Below are 21,751 nucleotides of genomic sequence, written 5' to 3' on the forward strand. Positions count from 1 at the left end.
CTGAAAACAAACACATCCAACAGAGCAGGAAGTGTGCCTGCAATCTTGACAGTTGGAAGGCAGAGACGGAGACTGGAGGCTGGCCTGGGCTAAATGAGAGCCTCCCCCCATAATGCAAAATAAAACACATACTGTAGCTTTTAAACATTTGATAGGTGTGCTGTAACCCATATTACCACAGGGGTTAGGTATCCAGTAAGGGACTAGAGGAGAGTGCTGTCCCCAAGGAAGAGAAAATAGTAGAGATACAGAGAGAGATGGGAGTGAGAGGATTAAATGGGGAGGAGGATGGATTAAAGGAGTCAGGAAGGGAACATGGAGGGGGATAATGACCACTAAGAGCTGTTCGCTGGGTCACTACTACTGTAGAAGCTTTTTTTTTTTGGTTCTTTTTTTCGGAGCTGGGGACCGAACCCAGGGCCTTGCGCTTCCTAGGCAAGCGCTCTACCACTGAGCTAAATCCCCAACCCCGAAGCTTTTTAAAATACATACATACCTGAAAGAAGTCTAAATAGAGTCACCAAATACTGGGGGAGACAGGGCCCCAACTAGACATCTTTCCCCCACCCACTAAAATATCCAATGCCGGGAATGGGTTACATCTAGTTGGATTGTTGGCCAAAGAAGTCCCAGGGAAACTTCCAAACATCTCAGACAAACTGGTGGTTTGCTGAAAACAATATTTATAGGTCTCATGGAACACAGAGACATGGAGAAACGCCTTTACCCTTACTGACTAATGTTGCTGGTACTGGAATGTACCCTGTACACTGCCAGAGGAGACAGGCAACACCAACCCAACTGCAAACCCTGAAATCTACCGTAGTGACCTGAGTCCGTGATATATGGTGGTGTGATAGTGGCACAAACGTTGCGGAAGTAGCAAACTACTCTCCGATTGGATTTAAGGCACAAGATGGAGACCATGCCCAACACTGCTCTGGTCACTAAGAACCTGAGACTAGCTAGACCATGGGCTTACGGGGAAAACCAGATGCTATTGTTCTCCTAAGGGAATGTAGCAATATTACTACATTCATAGGTTACTCCTAATGACCTTCTGCTAGACCCATCAGTGCTTTGATCAGCCATCATCGGAGAACTAACCTGGAAATCCACAACTGGCCAAATACGAAGAAACTTTGGAACACTCAGTTCTAAATAGGGTGTCCTGATTAAACCCCTCCCCTCAGGGTTCAGGGAGCCATGCAGAAAAGGGGGCAGGAAGATCGTAATAGATGGATGACACCAAGGAAACAGTGTCTTTCAGACACAACAGGATGCACATAAAAAAGAATACATAGAGACTGTGACAGCATGAACAGGGTCTGCACGGGTTCAAAAGAGATGGCTCCCAGTACTGAGAGGGGAAAGTGGACATGAGTTCTCACCCCTAACCAAGAAGCTATCTGCAGCTGCTCATCGGATTTATTAACACCACTGAAGGGCGGGTCCCATGCCTAGCAATGGACGGCCAACACTAAAACCAACTCAATGGTAATTTTGTAGACTTTTTGTATCATCTTGTTTTATTGATCTTTTGCTTGTATGTTATGGTTTCTGATCTGGTGGGTGTGTGGATTTTGTGTGTACATCTCTTCTGGATTTGTGTGGTGGGTGATATTTGTTCGTTCTCTCACAAGAGATGGATAGAGAGGTGGGGAAGATTTGGGAGGATTCAGGGGAAGGGAAACCATGATTGGAATATATTGTATGAGTTTTTTCAATAAAAACTATGAAAAGGGGGCCTCCTTTTTTTGTCCCATTAGCAAGACAGCAGCAGCAGCAGCAGCAGTAGCAGCAGCAGCGCATTGAAGTCCCTTTTCTCCTAATGCTGTTTTGTTCTTGTATACTGAATGCCAATCACTTCCCTCATTTTTCTTATTGCCCTACTTGTACTCCCATTTTCCTGATATAAAGCTTGTGGGCCAGGGTAAGGGGCAGCAGAAAAACTGGCTGATGTCCTCTCAGATAAGTCTATTAGTTTTCCGGAGACAGAATCAGTTGCTTCAACTGAAGTGTTTTGCAAACCAAACCAAGGTACTGTGAAAAATAAATCTATGCTAAGTCTACCAAGGATGATGATGAGGAGGATGACAATGATGAGGATGGTGATGAGGATGATGAGGAGGAGGAGGATGGTGGCGAGGATGATAATGATGATGAGGATGGTGATGAGGATGGTGATGATGATGAGGAGGAGGAGAGGATGGTGATGAGGATGATGGTGGTGCTGATGAGGATGAGGGTGGTGCTGATGAGGATGAGGATGGTGATGAGGATGAGGATGATGAGGAGGAGGATGATGAGGATGGTGATGGTGAGGATGATGATGGTGATGAGGATGAGGATGATGATGAGGATGAGAATGACAATGATGAGGATGATACGAGGATGACGATGATGACAATGATGAGGAGGAGGATGATGAGGATGAGGATGGTGACTAGGATGATGATGATGAGGATGATGATGGTGACTAGGATGAGGATGATGATGACAATGATGGGGATGATGGTGATGATGAGGATGATGGGGATGGGGATGGGGATGAGGATGATGATGAGGATGATGATGATGAGGGTGATGGTGACTAGGATGAGGATGATGAGGATGGGGATAAGGATGGTGATGAGGATGAGGATGATGGTAATGATGATGAGGATGATGATGGTGATGATGACGAGGATGATGAGGATGGTGATGAGGATGATGATGAGGATGATGATGATGGTGATGATGATGAGGATGATGATGGTGATGGTGATGAGGATGATGAGGATGGTGATGAGGATGGGGATAAGGATGATGAGGATGGGGATAAGGATGGTGATGAGGATGAGGATGGTGGTGATGAGGATGAGGATGATGAGGATGGTGATGAGGATGATGACGAGGATGATGAGGATGGGGATAAGGATGGTGATGAGGATGAGGATGATGGTGATGATGATGAGGATGATGATGGTGATGATGACGGGGATGATGAGGATGGTGATAAGGATGATGATGGTGAGTAGGATGAGGATGATGATGACGATGAGGATGATGATGGTGATGAGGATGAGGATGGTGATGAGGATGAGGATGATGAGTGATGAGTTGTGTGGAGTAGTCAGTAAGTGCATAAAACACATTAGATCCTAAAAGTGTAAACTGTAATGTGAAGCTCCACGGCTTCTGTCCTGAGTGTCGATTCTAACTGGATAGAAGTTCATTTGTATAAATTTGGGGTCTGGCTAATTTTGGTGTGTGTTGTCTTTATTTATTTGCTAGCCTGTTAATAATAAAGTTTATAAAAGGAAAAAGGAAAAACTGTCTTTATAGGATTCTCCCATAGAAATTCTTTTTAAAAAAGTCAACCTCTTTTAAAAATATATATATGTATATATATATGTATATATATATATATATATATATATATATATACTTGTAGGTTAATGTCTATAGAAGCTTTATTTGCAATACTAAAACTGGAAATTTCCATGTCTATCAATAAATGTGGTGGTTTCAATATACTTCATCCAGGGAGTGGCACTCTTTGGAGGTGTGGCCTTGCTGGAATAGGTGTGGCCATCTTGGAGAAAATGTGTTACTTTGGGGGTGGCTTTCAGACCCTCCTCCTAACTGCTTGGAAGCCCGTCTCCTCCTGTTTGCCTTTGGAACAAGATGCAGAGCTCTCAGCTGCTTCTTCAGCACCATCCCTGCCTGGACACTGCCATGCTTCCCAACATGATGATAATGGACTGAACCTCAAAACCTCTAAGACACCCCCAATTAAATATTGTCCTTAATAAGAGCTGCCTTGCTCAAGGTGTCTCTTCACAACAATGGAAACCCTGAGACAGTAAGTGAATGAATAAATGGGGAATGTCAAACAAATGAAATTACAAATGGCACAACAGAGGAATCTCAAAATAATCTATATAATAAGAACGAGACCAAAAACTCTGATTCAATTTAAGGAAAATGCAAATTTATTTCCAGTGACAGAAAGGTTAGTGCTGGGCAAAGAGGTCTGCTGAATGACTAAAAAGGATGACTGTAAAGAATAAGGAAGGTTTTAGAGGCAGTGATAATTATCTTGATTGCACTGATGGTTTAAGGGCAAACTGTTAGCAAACTGTGTCCACATTAAGTGACTGGGTTTACGATACACCCTTTTCTGGGACAAAGTTATCCACTTTTGAGACAGGGTCTCACTATGTCAACCTGGCTGGCCTGGAACTATTTAAGTAAACTGGGGTGGCCTTGAACTCAGAGATCACCAGGGAGTGGGCCAGCCTCTACCCAACCCCGATGCTGGGATTTTTAAATGCTATTTTTAAAACCCCGAGAAATCAATTGTCAGTGATAATTGATCAAGTATCCGTGATATTAAAAAGTTGTATTAGAACATCACCACCAGGCGTGGATAGGGATTTTCTGGATGTCTTGCAAAGACAGGGTCAGTAAAGTAGGGAACCAATGAGAGAACTGTAGATACAGTCTGGTCACCTACGCAGGTATAGCTGATGTACATACGTCTCTGGGATGAAAAAAGCCAACGGCTCAGAACAAGAATATTATTCACCTCCCTCCCGCACAAGAGGGTACCAGGGTCCAGACGCATCCCCGGTAGCGCGCTTTGTAGTTGTAAATATAGGTGAACAGTCTGGGTTTAAGGGATTTGGAGAGTGGCGATTGTTTTTGTGGAGGGAGGTGCTGTAGCCCACAGGAAAACTTGAACGCATAGTCAAGAAAGGAAACACTCCTATGATCAGAAACCACTTCCCCACAGCTAACAGAATACGAGTCTCTAACCCCGGAGTCTTTCCAGGAACTCCCGATACACCGATCATATCCATATCCACCTCTTATTCTTCTTCCGCCCGGAAGGGCTTCACCCGCCTACACTAGGAAGACTTCTGTCCCAGCTACCGCGCACCTCTCCGCAGCGCGCAGCCTCGGAGGTATCCTTTACGGCCGGAGGGGGCGGGGTATAAATGAGTGGCGCAGAATGAGTTTAGGAGAGGCAAGGCTTTTTGCGACAGGACGTAAGTGACGACGAACGTGGTGCGACAGCTGCTGGAGGGCTGAGGAGGCGGGTTTGTGTTAACAGGGCCGAACCAGGATGTCGGGGGGCGCGGGTCCTGGGCTTGGGTAGCTGGAGGCTCTCAGCTACAGCCATGAGTGAAGGGGATCGGCGAGGGGGAGGTCTTGGGCATCTTTGGGCGGTGGGTGGCTCCGAAGGGCAGGCGGGCCCGAGAGCCGGCTCTAGGCCGGCAGTCTGACCTGTGTCTTGCCCGAACTCGCAGAGCGGCGGGTCCTGTCCTCGCCATGAGGCCGCAGCAGGCGCCGGTGTCCGGGAAGGTCTTCATTCAGCGAGACTACAGCAGTGGCACCCGCTGCCAGTTCCAGACCAAGTTCCCCGCGGAGCTGGAGAACAGGGTACGCAGCCTGGATCCCTGCCCCCGCCCCTGGGGAGTGTAGAGTCCCTGGAGCGGGAGGGAGTGTCCCACAGTTCTGGAGATCAGGAGGCCTTCAGATCCATAGCAGAAGGTCTACGAAGAAGTTACGGTCTAGTATTTAGAGAAAGACTGCTAAGGCTAGTAATGCTCAGAGTGCAGTGGTCTTATAGAACTTTGGGATGCACGCTACCCCTCAGTCCACCCAAGAGTGTCCTTAACAGGACACCGACACATAAACGTACACACACTCAAACATACAGACACGGTTATTGACACCTTATTGAGGTGCACACACATACTCAGTTATTGACATCTTGATGAGGTGCTAATTCCTGGAACTCCGGGCTGCCTCATAACCTCCTGTGGTAGTCTATATCCTCAAAAGACAGCGTCATCGTTCTCATGACTGATATTTGTGGTCACTGTGCTGATCATGATGTTCAGCTGAAAGGGTTTATTAGTGACGTGCTTGGTAGTCCAGACAGGCCTTCTTGGAACCTGAAAAACGTACATTGGCTGGGACAGGTTGTAGCTGAACCAACCCTGCACTCAGTCATAATCAGTGAGAGCTTCCTGTTTGCCTTGCATATCAAAACGGTCACGGGCACAGGTCCTTTGGACAACCTTGTAAACAAAGACGGGATTTGTTTACCATTCCTTCGGATTTAACAACACCAGAAATCTACCTGTGTGCGTGTGTTCTTGTGTGTTCTTGTGTGTTCTTGTGCGTTCTTGTGCCTAGCCCGTGTGATTCTTTTGTTCTTTGGCCGTATTAGTCAGATTCTGTTTGCTGTTCATAAGTCAGTTTCTAGAAACTGAGCCAGGAGGATGAGGAACTTTGAGGTAATTAAGCGTGGTGTGGGTGTGGGGCTAAGAAATGCTGGTTGTGGAGTAGGTGGGTGGAGATGAGTGTGTACCAGAGAAATGTGTACCAGCCATTTAAAATCAGATTGGTGGTTCGTAGGCTGGGTGTGTAGCTTAACGCAAAGAGCCTGTTCTTTCCAGGTTGAAGGCCCAGGGATCTATCCCCAGCACTAAATATTTAGTCAGGACTACTCCCAGCTACTAGGGAGTCGAAGGCAGGAAGATTGAATGTTCAAGGCCAACCTAGGCAGCTTGAAAATGCCATGCTCTAAAGTGGCTTGGGAAGGGTGGGAATCCTGAACCTTATTTCAGTGGTAGACCACTTGTCCACCGCTTCCATTCCCAGCACTGACTGTTAGGGCTGAAAAATCACTGATTCATTACCTTGCCCTTAAGTTTGATTTATGCCATAGGCAAGTTAATGGCACAGTTGCCTTTCTCGAACTGCCAATTAAAGATCCAAGAAGCTTTGAAAAGATACTGTGTAAATAGTGTGTGGTTGTGGACACTTGTAATCTGGAACCCGAGGGCCAGAGGGAGGAGGATTCTGAGTTGTAAGCCAGTGTGAACTGCATAGCAAGACCGTTGTCTCTGGGGCTGCAGAGATGACTCAGGGGTTAGGAGCACTGGCTGCTCTCCCAGAGGTCCTGAGTTCAAGTCCCAGCAACCACATGGTAGCTCACAACCGTCTGTAATGGGATCCGATGCCCTCTTGCCTCAGGGAGAGTGAGGAGGGAGAGGATAGCAGGTTTTGGTTGCCTTGTTTGTGACTTGTCATTTAAAGGCCTCTAATGGTTTATAAGTCAGAGTTCTTTGTTGAGCCAGTACACATATATGCGACATCAGGCATTAGCCTTTCATCCTGTGTGGTAGAACCTTTCCTTAATAATCTTAGCTTAAGAAAACCAGATGTAGTCACACAGACCTTTACAGGAAATTGATGTTGCTAAATTCTGCCATCCAAAAGTGGTACTTCATTGACTTGATAAACCGCAGAATTGCTTGTGGTACTGACCACTGTGTGGCATGTGCCTTTGACTATTTTAGTGTCGAGTTAAACACTTGCTGTAAACCATTTGGAAAAGCTTTATGTGTGTGTGTGTTGATTATACATTTAAGTTTCCTTGATTTTGTGTGATGAAGTTGAAAGGCCTCTTTATTTCTCTGCTAACCTAGAAAGACTGGTGATTGTGCTGGCCTGCTGGTAGGCCTGGCTTTCATTCTGAGGGAATATCACACTCGCCAGTGTGCTAGAGAAAGGAACTAATGCACAAGTGTCTCATGTTACATTATACTTAAAAATCCTTGCGAGCTGTTTGAGAGCCCCGAATTCTGTCAGCTGAGCAGTCACTCCCCTGCCTGTTACAGTGTGATGCTTCGATGCCTGAGAGCCCAGCTGCCTCAGTAGTTCTTCAGGTGAACCTGTGTTGTCCTTTTAGCCAACATGTAAGTGTTGTAGTCACCCTTGGTGGTCTTCTGAGAAGAGAAACTACAAATGGACGGCAGTAGACACACATTCTACTTATCTGGTCAGCAGAAGTAACCTTTGACTTGGCGTTGCACTTGCGATCACTGTGGGCTTCAGCAGTGTGCATTTCAACAACAAGACTTCTATCTAAAGACCTTTGGAAAGCTGATGACTGTCTTACTGTGCTTAGACATAGCAGATGTTAAAAACTCCTGAATTTGTTCTTTGGAGCTTAAGTCCAGTTGTGTCACTTGATAACACTGAAATATATATCACAAAGGCAGTTTGTTATGCTAATGCTGTATTTACACAAGTATGAAGTGTGGGCCAGCAGGAGTGCAGTGCAGAAGGAGAGTGGTAGCGTAGACTGTAGAGAAGATCAGTAAGGTGACCACTCCCTGATGCCACCAAGTATCTGTTGCATTTGTTGCACTTCTGCAAGGTGGATGCTTAGGGAGGGATGCATTGCTGCTGGTTACCATGTCACTAGGAATTACAGTCCTATGGGGCTACTGTCTCTATGTATGCCATGAGCTCAGAACATTATGGAGCCCATAACTGTTAATGCTGTTTGCCCTAACTACTCCCATCTATGCCCCATCCCACATTCTTTTATATTAACTTTTTAAAATCGCATGGACTTCATATGTGCATGCACTAAGGTTGGAGCCCAGGGCTTAGCCCATGCTAAGTGAATGCTTGACCACTGAAAAACCCAGTTTTCTTATAATATGCTTTTAAAACAACTTTATTCCTTTTTTTCATTCTTTAAAAGAAATTTCTGGCTACAGATTTGTTTATTAACCTGCCCTAGATTTGCCTCCGTCTTGCAAACTGTTAGACTCTGATAATAGTATTTCTAGTCCAAAGGACAATTTATAGATCTAGAAGGGCAGTTCTAATCTGGAAGAAATAAGGTAATCCTGATTGGATCGCATTGTTTTGAATTATATTGTATATAAAGATATCTAACAATGAAAGAGCTTATGAAATCATAACAGTGCCGGTTATTGAAGTAACAGTAAAGTCAGACTATCAAATGTGCACTGGCTACTGAGGGGTGAGTTCAGGCATCACTGGACTGTGCTTTTTCTCAGGGTAAGAGCACTATGGCTTCCATCCTCAGTGACCTTTTTTCCCTTTAAAGGGGGGGAGTGGGAAGGAGGGCTGTTTCCAGACAGGGTCTCACTCTGTAGCTCTCACTGTATTGGAATTCACTATGGGGACCTGCCTGGCCTCAAACTCACAAAGATTCGACTGCCTCTGACTCCCAAGTGCTGGGTTAAAGGTGTGCAACCTTGTGCCCAGCTCTCAGTGACCAGTCTTGACCCTATCCTGAAGTAGAGAAAGATGTGGGAAGCTGGCCCTCCTCTCAGTGTTCTTGTCCACCTAGCCCTTGTCACAGTAACTAGGGGCAAAGCAATGACGACAACCACTTCTGACCCAAGAGCTTTTAAGAACTCACAGAGAGGATCATAAAATACTCTCTACTTTCCGATTTATTTCTTGGATTGGAGATGCAGCTCTGTAGAATGCTTGCCTAGCATGTGTGATGCTCTGGGTCAGGAGGAAGGTGGCAGATGAAATGTTCTACTGTGACTGGGCTTTTAAAATTCTAGGATGAAAGAACTATGAAGTCTGCAAAACTTTGTTAGAAGAAGAAAGTAAAATCAAATTAGTGGGGGTAGAAATAGAACTCAGTTTTTTGTTTTTTATTATATACAAGTACACTGTTGCTGTCTTCAGACACTCCAGAAGAGGGCATTGGCTCTCATTACAGATGGTTGTGAGCCACCATGTGGTTGCTGGGATTTGAACTCAGGACCCCTGGAAGAGCAGTCAGTGCTCTTAACCGCTGAGCCATCTCTCCAGCCCTAGAACTCAGTTTTTAGAGTCCTTGGCTAATGTGCAGGAAGCTATGGGTTCTGTCCCCTACTCCACATAGAATTAGGTGTGGCAGTTTATGTCTTTAATCCTCAAAAGATGAAGAAGACAGAAGGATCAGAACATGAAAGTCATCCTGTCTTTAGCCATATCATGGGTTTGAAGTCAGCCTGGAGTACGTGAGACCCTGTCTCAAGAAAAGAAAAAGACAAAGGCATGGCTAGAGTAAGAGACAGGCTGGCAGCAGCAGAATTGTGCTGCTGTCACTGAGTGCACAAACGTCATCTGAGAGATGGTTGTGAGGCAGTTGCCTTCTCTGGGACGTACATAGCCTGTCCTTAACTAAAATATTACCAAGACAAATAGCAAATGCATTAGTATTAACGTAGAGTAATGGTGTCACAGAGGTCAGGAATGGCTTTACTGTGAAGCAGTGTGTCAGTTTGAGATTTTTGCCCTTCCCTATAGTATGAGCATCTAGTAACAAAATATCTGCTGCAAAAAAGGAGCCTAAAAAAGAACCATTGACAGCTCAGCCTAAAATATTCTTTCCTCAGTATTCAAACGTACTCTCAATCAGAAATGGTGATGCATACCTTAATCCCAGCATTTGGAAGGCCAAGACATGGAAATCACAAGTATGAGGCCATCCTGGGCTATATAGTGAGACCCTCTTTAGAAAAGCAAATGAATAAATATTTTTCCAGGGTAAAAGGAACCTCTTCTTATGTGCCCTTACAATTAAGGGTGTGTGTGTAAAAGACTGGCCATAGCAGTCTAGGTGCTCAGGGTACAATTATGTGTGACTAGAAAGAATGGCATTAACATTGAGTGTAGAGAAGTAGTATTTTGAACCTTCCCAATATCCAGTATCCCACAAGATGGGTAAGTTAAATTCTCAGCGTTTACATTGTGACATAGCTCTGGATTTAGTCACAGGAAGAGTTGTTTGCCTTATCTCTTGGGCTTTGTTTGCTTTTTAGACAAGGTCTCATGAGCCCAGGCTGTACGCACACTTACTATATAGCTAATGTCTTAAGTACTTTTCTATTCTGTAAGGAGTCACCATGAAAGCAATTGATTAGGGGCCTTGCAGTTCAGAGGGTGAGTGGACTCCGTGACCAACATGGTAGGGAGCTGGCAGCCGGCAGGCAGGCAGGCAGGCACTGAAGCAATAGCTGAGGGTTTACATTTGATCTGCAAGTTAGAGACAGAAAAAAGCTAACATGAGTGGCCAGAAGCCCACCCCCAGTGACACCTTCAATAAGGCTATGCCTTCTAATTGTTAGCAAACAGATCCACAACTGGTGACCAGCATTCAGACATGCTACTGACCCACCTCTGCTCGCACTACTGACCCACCTGCCTTGGCACCCATGTGTTCTGGAATCACAGCATTTGTTTCTATGCCTGTTCTGTTGTCTTTTAAATTTGGAATTTTGTCAAGACCACAAGGTCTGTCTGGTAGCAAAGAATGATTTGACCGTCTTCATTTCTAGAACTTATTTTTAAAAATCTTCTCCCCTACAGATTGATAGACAGCAGTTTGAAGAAACAGTTCGAACTCTAAATAACCTTTACGCAGAAGCGGAGAAGCTTGGGGGCCAGTCATATCTTGAAGGCTGTCTGGCCTGTTTAACAGCATACACCATCTTCTTATGCATGGAGACTCATTACGAGAAGGTAAGGCCACATTGTGTTCAGACAGATCTCTAGACATCGTGAGAAAAGATAGTTTATATATTAACAGTTGATTTAAACTTTAGAAATATTTGTAATAATAATTCAGATTTTGCTATTGCTCTTGTGTCCAGAGCACATAGGAGTAGGTCCTACATGTTTTTGAAATAGGTCAAAATGTGTGTGTCTGCTTGGGGTGACAGCCAGTGTTCCAACTCTACATGCAAAGTTAATGTAGAAAATCTGGATGTCTCCTTGTCTCCAGCTTTTTGAGAATGTTTTTCACAAAATTTCCATTTTCAGTCATAGCCTCCAACTTGAGTTCTTTTCTCCTCTTTCCAGCTGCCTACCAGATATAGAGTTGCTAGTTGTCAACTGGAAATGTTCAGAATGCAAACCCCCATCTCCCCGTCCTGTTCAATAGCCCTCTCTGGCTGAGACATGAAGAGGGAGCCTAGCTGTAAAGGCTGCTGTTTTCTGTTCCCCTTTGTTACCAGGTCATGGTCTTCTCTGCTGTCGTCTCTGTTGACGCTCCCCTGTCTTGCTCCTAGACTGCTCAGCGCTGTCCTAACACATTTCTCCTTGCCCTTTGCTTTTCCAGCTCACTTTCCACTGTCTTTAGAAAACACAGCCTTACTTCCTCTGCTATTCCTAAGTCACGACCTCCTTCTTCCCCAGTTATGACTGGAACGAGTAAGATCCTCCTGAAGCTGATATCAGGTTGCCTTTCGAGCTCCATCTCCCACGCCTTCCTTCACATGTTTCAACAGACAGACTGGATTAGAAGTGTAGACTTTATCTCTGTGGCAGGAGCCACTCAGAGAGAGCACAGATGTCAGGCAGCACTGATTCTAAGTAGGCTTTGGGTGTGTGGGGAAAGAGCCCGAGAGTGGCAATGGACACGCAAGGTAGGGAGCTCCACAGAAGCCCACGCTGAGACTCCTTGGATTAGGAGTGTGGCAGTTTGGGTGGAAGGAAGGGAAGGATTTCAAAGGATATGCTGATAGTAGAACCAGGATTCAGGGAGGAGTTAACTTTAAGGAGGAGGGGAAGTTGAATTCCCATAGATTGAAAACATAGTCATCCAGCAATGCTCTTAAGGAAGCGTTTCTGCCAGGGATGGTAGAGGTTTATCCTTTGGAGTGACAGCTGTAAGAGGGAATTAGTAATTAGGTACAGACAATTAGTAATTGGCTACAGGATCTTGGGTACATTCATTTCTTGGAGGTCTCTCAACTGTAAAGTAGATCTTGGAATTAATATGTTTCCTCACATATAGTAAATGTTTAATAAACACTTTCTTGAAGTAGTTTTTAAAAATATTCTTATGGATTTATATATTGTATTGCACACAAACATGCCAGGGCACCGGTGGAGCCCAGAGAAGAACCACAGGGACAGGATCTTGTCTTCCACTGTGTCTGACTGAGACAGGCTCTCTCTGTTGTTCACTGCTGCATCGTCCCCGCTAGCTGGCTCTCAAGCTTCCTGTCTCCTGTAAGGTGTGCTGAGACTCAGGCTTCTGTCCCCTGCTTTAAACAAGCTCTGAGCATTGAGCTCAGGTCACGAGGCTTGCACAGCAAACCGTCTCCCCATCCCCTGTCCTCTAGTTCCTCATGAAAAGGCACGATTAATCAATTAAACACCAGTGTTTTAAACATTAAGATTTCTTATTCTACAAAGGGTAAACTAAATATAAAGTGTACACTTTATTGTGTGGGTTAAATTTCTTGAAATTGTCAATAATCCTTTTAAAACTTGCGTGGACAGTTATGTGCTTTGTTGCTTATAATATGCTATTTATTGTTAAGACGATGGTGTTGCTATTAGAATTAGAGAACAATTGAGCTTCTAAGAGGTTTTCCTCACTGCCTGCTTTGTTTACCAACTAGAATGCATCTCTTCTGCCTGTGGGCTGTAATTAGAAGGACACTTGAGTATTTTCTGAAAATGCCAAGATCCTGTTCTCTACTGAGCCTGGCTCATGCAGTTTTGTAGTAGCCTGTTTACAGTCACGTTCCTGGGAAGAGCAGTTGTCTATTCTGGAAGTTGGATAATGTTGGATTCTGTACATATAACACTAGTTGAGGTTGTATTGGGTGTTTGGAAATAAGGTGATTTTGTTAAATATTTTGGTTTGCTTGACACTGATTTAAAGTGTAAGAGTCAGTGAGATGGCTCAGTGGATAGAGGAGCTTACGTGCAGGCCTGAAGACCCGAGTGTGAGCCGTGCATTCTCCAGGATACTCCTGTAGTTGTGCTCTGTCCTTCACATACATGCCCTGGCTCAGGCACAAAAATCACACACACATACACATAAAAAAATAATGTAAAGGGTTGGGGATTTAGCTCAGTGGTAGAGCGCTTGCCTAGCAAGCACAAGGCCCTGGGTTCGGTCCCCAGCTCTAAAAAAAAAAGAAAAAGAAAAATGATAAAAAATAATGTAAGCATGAATAAAATGTCATCTTAAATTCAGGTGCGGTTTGGAGTGGCTGCCCCTATGAACATCTTCTGTTACTAGGAATGAAGCATCCAGAAGCAACTTGTATTGCCTTCTCCAAAATAGTATATGATTTGGAATTTTCCTTTTAGAGAGGGAGGTAGTAAAGGGAGAGAAGAGAGAGAATGAGAATGGCTCACTTGTTTCTGAGCTAATAGCCAGATGCACATAAATGATACTAAAATTTAAACAGAATCTTTGTCCAATAAAATTATGCTTGAATCAAATAATAGGAATGCTCTTTCCTGGATAGTGGCCTGAGGCCAAGGAGGAAAGCTGGTTTAAAAGAACTCATTCTTAAACCAACATCCACGCACACACCTCTGTCCCTCTGCTGTTACTGCTCTGGGGCTGAGGGAGGCCTGCTCTCCAGTTTCCCGTTCAGGTGATGAGGTAAGGAGATTGGAAAGATGATTGGAAGTCCTGAGCTGAGCCCGTTTGTGGGCCTTTCTCCCACTCATTCACTTAGGGTTATTGATGAACTGAAGACAATGCCCGAGGGGTTTGCTCATAATGACCAGCATAGTTCAGTTCTTAGAGCTGAAAATAACAGCAAACTTACATTGCTTCAGATAATGAGGCTCAAAAAGTTGCCATCTTTACAAATAGTGTTTTTAATTTACTGAAGAACCATGTAGATTGCTCTTTCAATAATGTCTCTCCTCACCTAAAAAGGAATAAGCCTGAGATTATGTTATCTGCAAAGACAGACTCTAAATCGCATGGCACATAAATATTTATTTATGTATTTCCATTCAGTAAGTAGTAAACTATTCAAACCTCATCGAGCTTTGTATTTTAAGATAGTTTACACTAAAATCTCTCAGTTGTAACGTCTCCCTCCTTTACTGCACTCCTGGTACATCGGCACTCTTAGCCCCTGGCGAACGCTCGACCTGCAGCGCCACTTTGCTTGCATACGTTGCTTTCCCTGTCTGTTTTGTGAGCAAGTTTGTCCCTCACCATGTTCTCACAGTGAAGATCTAAAGCTGTACTGGGTAACTTAAAGACTAAATGGCAGTCCTTTAGAGAGGGGCGGGGATGACTTTGAGCTGAGGTCGAGCGTGTAGCCCCTTGACTTTAGAGAGCCACTCAGACATATTTCTCACTTTCTCAGAATTGCCCTTATTGAAGCTGAGGATTTGGCTGTTTCTCAAGGTTCCTTTGTGTCCTCTCTGGGTTTTGTCTACATTTGTTTTGACTTTTTCAAGCTTAATACTACATTCATAATTTGAAGTTCTGTCTAGGAAATAAGAGCAAACTACAGAGCATCACTGTATGCAAACGCAGAAATGATTCGAGCCATCTGTGGTCAGAAACCCCACCAGCACTGACGTCTGTGTGCTCTACAAAGAAAAGGGGCCTCCAGCAGAGGGACAGAGCTCCCTTTGTCATAGGCCAAGTCATTACTTGAAATGGCTGAAAACACACAAAAGGGAGGAAAGTAGTTCTTAGGCAGGAAGACCGAGAGCAAGCCTCGTATTAGAAGAGTCCATCTCAGCTGCTGGCAGCATATGAGTAGTAGCAGGAAAACGTGTGTGTGTGTAAGTGACTTAGTCCCTGTACAGAATGGAGGTGAGAGGGAAGGGCTGCTGCTCACTGCATGTGTGTGCGTCCACTGCACTGGAGTCTAGCACACACCCACTGTGTCTGTACAGCGGATAGCAGCCAGACAACCCAGACTGTTCTGCCTTGTAGAAACCAGTCTGACTTGCATTCAAAGACAACTTGCTGTCTGAATATTCTGAGATCTAGCTAATGCTTCTGATGAAATCTATAAAAAGCTGTGGTGTTTCCTTCTGACAGGTCTTGAAGAAAGTCTCCAAATATATTCAAGAACAGAATGAGAAGATATATGCTCCCCAAGGCCTCCTCCTAACAGACCCCATTGAGAGAGGACTTCGAGTTGTATCCTTTTAGTCCAGATCAGAAGGTCTTAAGTATTTCTAAAAAGAAAACCATGGTGGTACTGTTTAGCCTTGGCCTTGGACAAAAAGTATTTCACTTCTGCTCCTCTTATGTGTGCCTTCAGAACTTTCGTGTGGATTCTATACCATAGGCATCCCTTTGCCAGCATGATGGTAGTCCGTGTCTTTCTGAACTTCACATTGCACGGGGCTCTGAACTGTGTACCTGTCTTCCTTGGTTCTGAGGGCATCTGGTAGAAGTGAAGCCTGAGAGAGTAATACATCTGAGCTGCAGGAGCTGTGAACACGAAGCCCCTTTGAAGGGTGTGGTGAGACGTCATCCAAACGAATTGTGGTCCACAGGGTCACCTGGCTAGTTGGTCTGTCACAGCTGCCAGTGTGTCATCTCATCTTGGCATACTGTCCATAGTCTAGAGGCAGGAGGCTTTGGGAAATTACTGAGAGTGTTTAGTAAATAAAACTGCAAAAGCCACGTTTACTTATTAGTAAGTGAAGTCATGACTGAATGGTTTTAACCTAGTCACACAGTCCTGGCCCTGCAGGTGATAATTTTAGCAGGTATTTTACTCTGCAGCAATGATTCTTTGAAGGGTCATGACCCTCTTCCACAAAAACATTTTCATATAATTGAGGGCATTTTTGAGTCCCTCAATCTCTATGAATTCTCAGTTGAATCTCCTACTAGTTACAAATACAAAATACTTCCCAGGGGTTGGAGAGACAGCTCCTGGTGGGGAGCACTGGCTGCTCCTGCAGACTCGAGTTCTATTCCCAACACCTACGTGACACTCACAGCCACAACTCCAGCTCCAGGGGACCTGATTCCCTCTTCTGACCTCTGTGATGGACGATGCACACACTGTGTGTACGTCCATGCAGACAGAACAGACACAGAGAACACCGTGCAGAGTTGTTGTAAAACTGGTGTTTTAGAAGTGACTGTTCTCATCACTGCAGGCAATTTATTAAACTTTCTGCAGGCTGAAAAGGGAGTCTGCACAAACCAAACCGTATTATCTTATGTATTGTCTGTCTCCTCCATGTGCTACATCCTGGTGTGTTTTCTTGACGGCCATGCTGTTTAGATTGAAATCACCATCTATGAAGACAGAGGTGTGAGCAGTGGGAGATAAACCGTAGACGTAAAGGTGAGTGTGCATCCCATGGTTTCTATTACAGTCTTAAGGATCTTAGCACGCATGTAAAGAGCGGGTTAAATCATGTCGCATGTTCTATTGATTGTGTAAGCTTGAGCTAATCCCGAGGTCACCTTGTATTTTAAATGTGTATGTAGCTCAAATCTACTTGGTTATAAATTTAATTTTTAGTTTCCCCTGCTATCTCCAGGCTGGTCGTTACTTTGATCCTTAGAGAGGAGTTGACTTGGCTTGCTTTAACACTTTAGATGTGCTCTAGCCTCTTAAATGTTGGGTCTTGCATACAGCTGAACCAGCCTAGAGATTTTTGTCTTTGTACCTTGTTTTTAAGGAAGCCCAGGGAATTTCAAGAGTTGAAGCTTTGGAAGGAGCGTTATCTGGAGGGTACAACATAAATTTCATTCTTTTGGTCAGAATGTTAATATTCTTGTATAGCCAGGTGATGCCCTTTAATAAATAGAAACAAATTAGTTACTAGTGATAAAAACCTGTAGTCAGATATTGTTCAGTCCATGCCTGTGTTTGTCCAGCTCTTAAAGGACAGAAATGGTACTTCCTGTTCCCATCCATTTCAGTTACACATTCCGTTGCACTTCACAGGTACTTCTGGCACTGATTAACAAGCAGCACAAGACAGACTGTACACAGCACACATATCTTCTAGGGTAAAACTAGCAACCACCATGTCAGGGCTCCTCGTCTGCTATGTGCTGTACTGATGGTGTTTGTGGATCTCATAAGGTCTCCTCTCACGGATGAGCACACTGTGGTGAAAGTAGAGATCAAGTATTTCTCCAATACTAATGAGTATTGGACAGGCTCAAGGCCCTTTGTAGGCCTCAGTGATTGCAGCACAAGAATATACAGAAAGGACAGATGGTTCCTGTCCTAGTGTTGACTCCTTCCTTCTTTTCAGTGTCTTGTCTCCTGTTCATGTATTGGATCTGATCAATCTCTCAACATTCCAAACTGCAGTGTCTCAGCACTAGTTCTGTGTTGTCTGTAGTTCTGAAGCCAGAGGACTCAATAATGACTAGTATGTGGTTTATTTCCTTTACAACTTCATTTTGAACACATAGCATGAGTTGTCCATACATTTCTCATGTACAGTTTCCAAACTGGTATTTCTCACATGAGCCACTCCACTGAGACCTCTGGTTTTGTTGCGTGCCACTGAAATAAGTTTGTCATTTCTAGCTGCAGTGACACGGCATGGTCCATTTGTCATGACTCAACTTGAAATTTTGAAATGAGAAAGCTTTGTATTCAGAACTTTAGATAGTTTCATGAATGCGAATATTTTTGTCCAATACAGCATAGTTTTCAGAGTTTTATGTTGCTCACTTCCAGGATCCGCTGTTGGGATGATTATAAACTAGAACTTACTCAGTTTGACCTTTTTAAAAAAGTCTATGAGGTGTCTGTAGGTTGAAGTATTATTAAAGGGAAATTAGCATGAAATCAGAAACCATGGGGAGGCTGTTAGTAGAGCTTTAAGCAAAAACTTTGTTGCCCTTTTCTAATATTGTGCATCTGTATTAGACACATATGTGTTCTCTAAGGTTTTCTATATTAAAGATGAAACAGGGGCTGGAGAGATGACCGCCTGCTCCTCCAGAGGGGGTCATGCAGCGATCTCATGCCTGTAGCCCTCTCCTGGGCTCCACAGGCATTGCATACAGGTGGTACATAGATACAGGCAGGCCAAACACTGCTGTGCGTAAAATAAAGGCTAAAAAAAAAGAGAGAGAGGTGAAATATAACTGCTGTCACAGTAAATCAGCGGGTGGTAAGAGAAGCTGACATTTGTTAGCACTTGTGTGACAGCACATTCTAAGTGATCGCAGATCTACCAAACAGTCGGGCACCAGCAGAGCTCATCATCTGTAAGAAGCCTTAGAGGGTTGGGTTGGTTTTTAATTTATTTTTTAGCATTCCTTTCTAAAGTGTTTGCTTTTCCCGACTTACAGATCCCACCTCCAGCTGGGACCTTCGTCTATCTACTGGCTGATGGCAGAGTGTCCCTACCTCCTCTCCAGAGCGTTAATCTCTTGTCTCTGCTGCCAGAGCCACGGTGCCACACCTGGAGTGACCGCTTGTCACTCAGCATCCACTTTGTGTCTCCCAATTGTGTAGGACTCAGTGATCTTTGATTTGTTTCCAAGAAAACACAAGGAAGCAATTCACTTTTAAAAATTCAAAGCCATTTAAAAAACAGGCAGTTGGACAGCCCAAGACAAAGTCATTTTCTTATCTGGCACCAGTATCACTGGTTCTCCTCGTCCCGTGGGTCAGTTTCCCAGGTGGCTTTATAATTCCACGAGTCGTGTCTTAGCTCAATTCTTCCCCAGATTAGCAACAGGCTTCGAGGGTGTGTTATGCCTGTGGTCCGGTTAACCCGCTGCCCGGATTCCCCATGCTACCAGCCTTGATGTGCTTCAGCTCTTAAGACTGATTCCTACCGTTCAGTGTCAGAAGCTCCTTGAGAGAATAATCCCTTACTTGTTCTAGCATTGCAGTCATCATTAGAGCAGTATTTAAAGCAGTTCAGGTTATTTCTTTGAAGGCATTTCTGTCAATGTGCATTACCTCGAAGTGTTGGGGGACATTGTGTGTGTTGCTTGTTCAGTACACAGATCCGTAAGCACAAGCCAGACACTCGGCCACCAGATGCTGCCCCAGCTCCGCCCCCAGCTCCGCCCCCCAGCTCCGCCCCCGTGTGGTGAGCAGGCACCCTAAGCACCTGACTCTAGTTTTGTTACAGATGTAACTTAGGAGAAAAAAGTGGTAGGAATAACACTGTATGTTGCTAATTTGTAACCTACTTATAAACTCTGATTCCTAGCCTCCTCACATACAGTATTCAGGGCACAGAAATCTTTTGATTGACTCAAGTAAGTTTTGGCTTCCATGTAACTTGCAAGTTCCAGTTAACTTTCCCAGCTCTTCTTTATCTCTGTCCTCTCCGTATTGGAATTTCTTGTGTCCTTTCTTTTAGGAGTTTGAGAGCACTGTTTGGAAGAAGTTAAGAGACATAAGGAATGAACAAAGCAGTTACAAGTTGAACTTTTAGAGATAATGTAGGTGCTAATACTGGATTTAATCTTTCAGATTTAATTTGTTTTCTGGGCCGTGTAGTGATTCAGTAAACTCCTTAGATCTATGTAATAATTTAATTGTACAACCCTCATTTGTTCCTTTAAAGCCTAGACTAGTCTGTCTGCCTTTTAAACTCGTTGCAATAATGTTGGCAAAATATTAACACATTAGTAAAACTTTTCTTAAATAAACCTCTCTGTGTCTTAGTTGATGTGATTTGATGAAGGAAATGGTCTGACATTTTACTTGGAAGGCAATATTGGAGTAACTGATAAAGTATCTGAGTATTTTATTTTTTACTTAGAGTACATGTGTGTGTATGTGTGTGTGCAAGAATGTGTTGTACGTGGGTGTACTCATGCCATGGCATGCATGTGATGTCAGAGTCAGTTCTCCTCCCACCACGAGGACACTAGGGATTGAACACAAATCACCAAGGAGACTACCTGCTAGCCATGTTACCTACCCTTACTTAATATGAATAGATAGTTTTCATTAGGAAAGAGTTGTCAGAATTACTAATCTATCTGGGGTCATCTGATGACTTCTTAAAAATAAGGTAGATTTATGGAGAATACAGAATGGGACAGGTAAGTTGGTAGCTCAGTGGATAAGCCTGAGCTGCACCACGCCTGGTCCCTCAGGTCATCCCGCAGACCCACTTGATGGGAGAACCAACTCCCACAAGTTGTAATTTGACCCCTACACATGCACTAGGCAGGTGCATGCACACAATTTTTCTTAAATGCAAAATACTGTGTATTCTGACATTTTACTGTGAGCCTATTCCTTATAGGAGATTTTCAGAATCTTTCTCTTGAAATAGTCATATGTGTAGTCATACACTCTCCAATGTGCAAAACCTCGAAGAAATGTAAGAGGAACTGGGTGGTGGTGGCATATGCCTTAATTGCAGTACTTGGGAGGCAGTGGCAGGCAGATTTTTGAGTTCGAAATCAGCCTGGTCTACAGAGTGAGTTCTAGGACAGTAAAGACTACACAGAGAAACCCTGACTTGAAAAACCAAAGAGGAGGAGGAAGAGGAAGAAGAAAGAAAAAGGGGGAAAAGGCTTAGAAAGAAAAGAAAAAGGAGAGGTTGGGGATTTAGCTCAGTGGTAGAGCGCTTGCCTAGGAAGCGCAAGGCCCTGGGTTCGGTCCCCAGCTCCGAAAAAAAGAACAAAAAAAAAAAAAAAAAGAAAAGAAAAAAAGGAAAGGGAAAGGTAGTAAATATCCAATTCACATAGTGTTTGCCCTTAGCCAAGATGAGGTTTTGGGCTGCCCAGCTCCTGAGATAATCAAGATGGAGTTTTGTGGGCCTGACAAGATAGATGGCTGAGAGTAAAGGCCTTTGCCACCAAGCCTGAGAACATGAACCTGATCCCCAGGACTCACGGTAAAAGACAGCTAAGCTCCAGCAAATAGTCCTCTGACCATCCCCACTCATGCCCAATAAACAGGCAGTGGCGGACTAGGTCACAGTCACACGAGAAAGGATTATGGCTAGGTTCCATCTCGACCTCAGCTTCCTCAGTTGGAACCTTTGAAGTCTGCCGATGACCGAAGTGGCCTGTAGGGGACCGGGAGTATAGCTTAGTGGTTGTCTACCATATGTGAGGTCCTAGATTCAATGGCCCCCTGCAACAAAGCTCAGAACTTCATGGACTTGCGAGGTCCTTGTGCCTTAGCTGGGACCAGTGTACAGACACAAACTACCATGTCCG

At 44.2% G+C, this 21,751-nt stretch overlaps 2 protein-coding genes across 4 annotated transcripts; both read left to right on the forward strand.

Moving 5' to 3' along the window:
• Window positions 1-21,751, forward strand: part of Erich1 (glutamate-rich 1) — a gene marked incomplete at its 5' end in the record, with an annotated part of 52,793,804 nt that overhangs the window by 45,965,105 nt on the left and 6,806,948 nt on the right.
• Window positions 5,053-20,221, forward strand: Golga7 (golgin A7). 4 transcript variants are annotated; one of them, XM_087588719.1, is made up of 6 exons: window positions 5,053-5,087; window positions 5,298-5,430; window positions 11,197-11,349; window positions 15,653-15,754; window positions 16,855-16,922; window positions 18,902-20,221. In XM_087588719.1, exons 2-5 carry the CDS (start codon window positions 5,320-5,322, stop codon window positions 16,891-16,893), a joined length of 405 nt encoding a protein of 134 aa, XP_087444845.1. In that variant the 5' UTR covers window positions 5,053-5,087; window positions 5,298-5,319; the 3' UTR covers window positions 16,894-16,922; window positions 18,902-20,221.

The sequence above is a fragment of the Rattus norvegicus genome, chromosome 16 (assembly GCF_021556685.1).
Source record: "Rattus norvegicus strain SHRSP/BbbUtx chromosome 16, alternate assembly SHRSP_T2T, whole genome shotgun sequence".
Classification (NCBI taxonomy): Eukaryota; Metazoa; Chordata; class Mammalia; order Rodentia; family Muridae; genus Rattus; species Rattus norvegicus.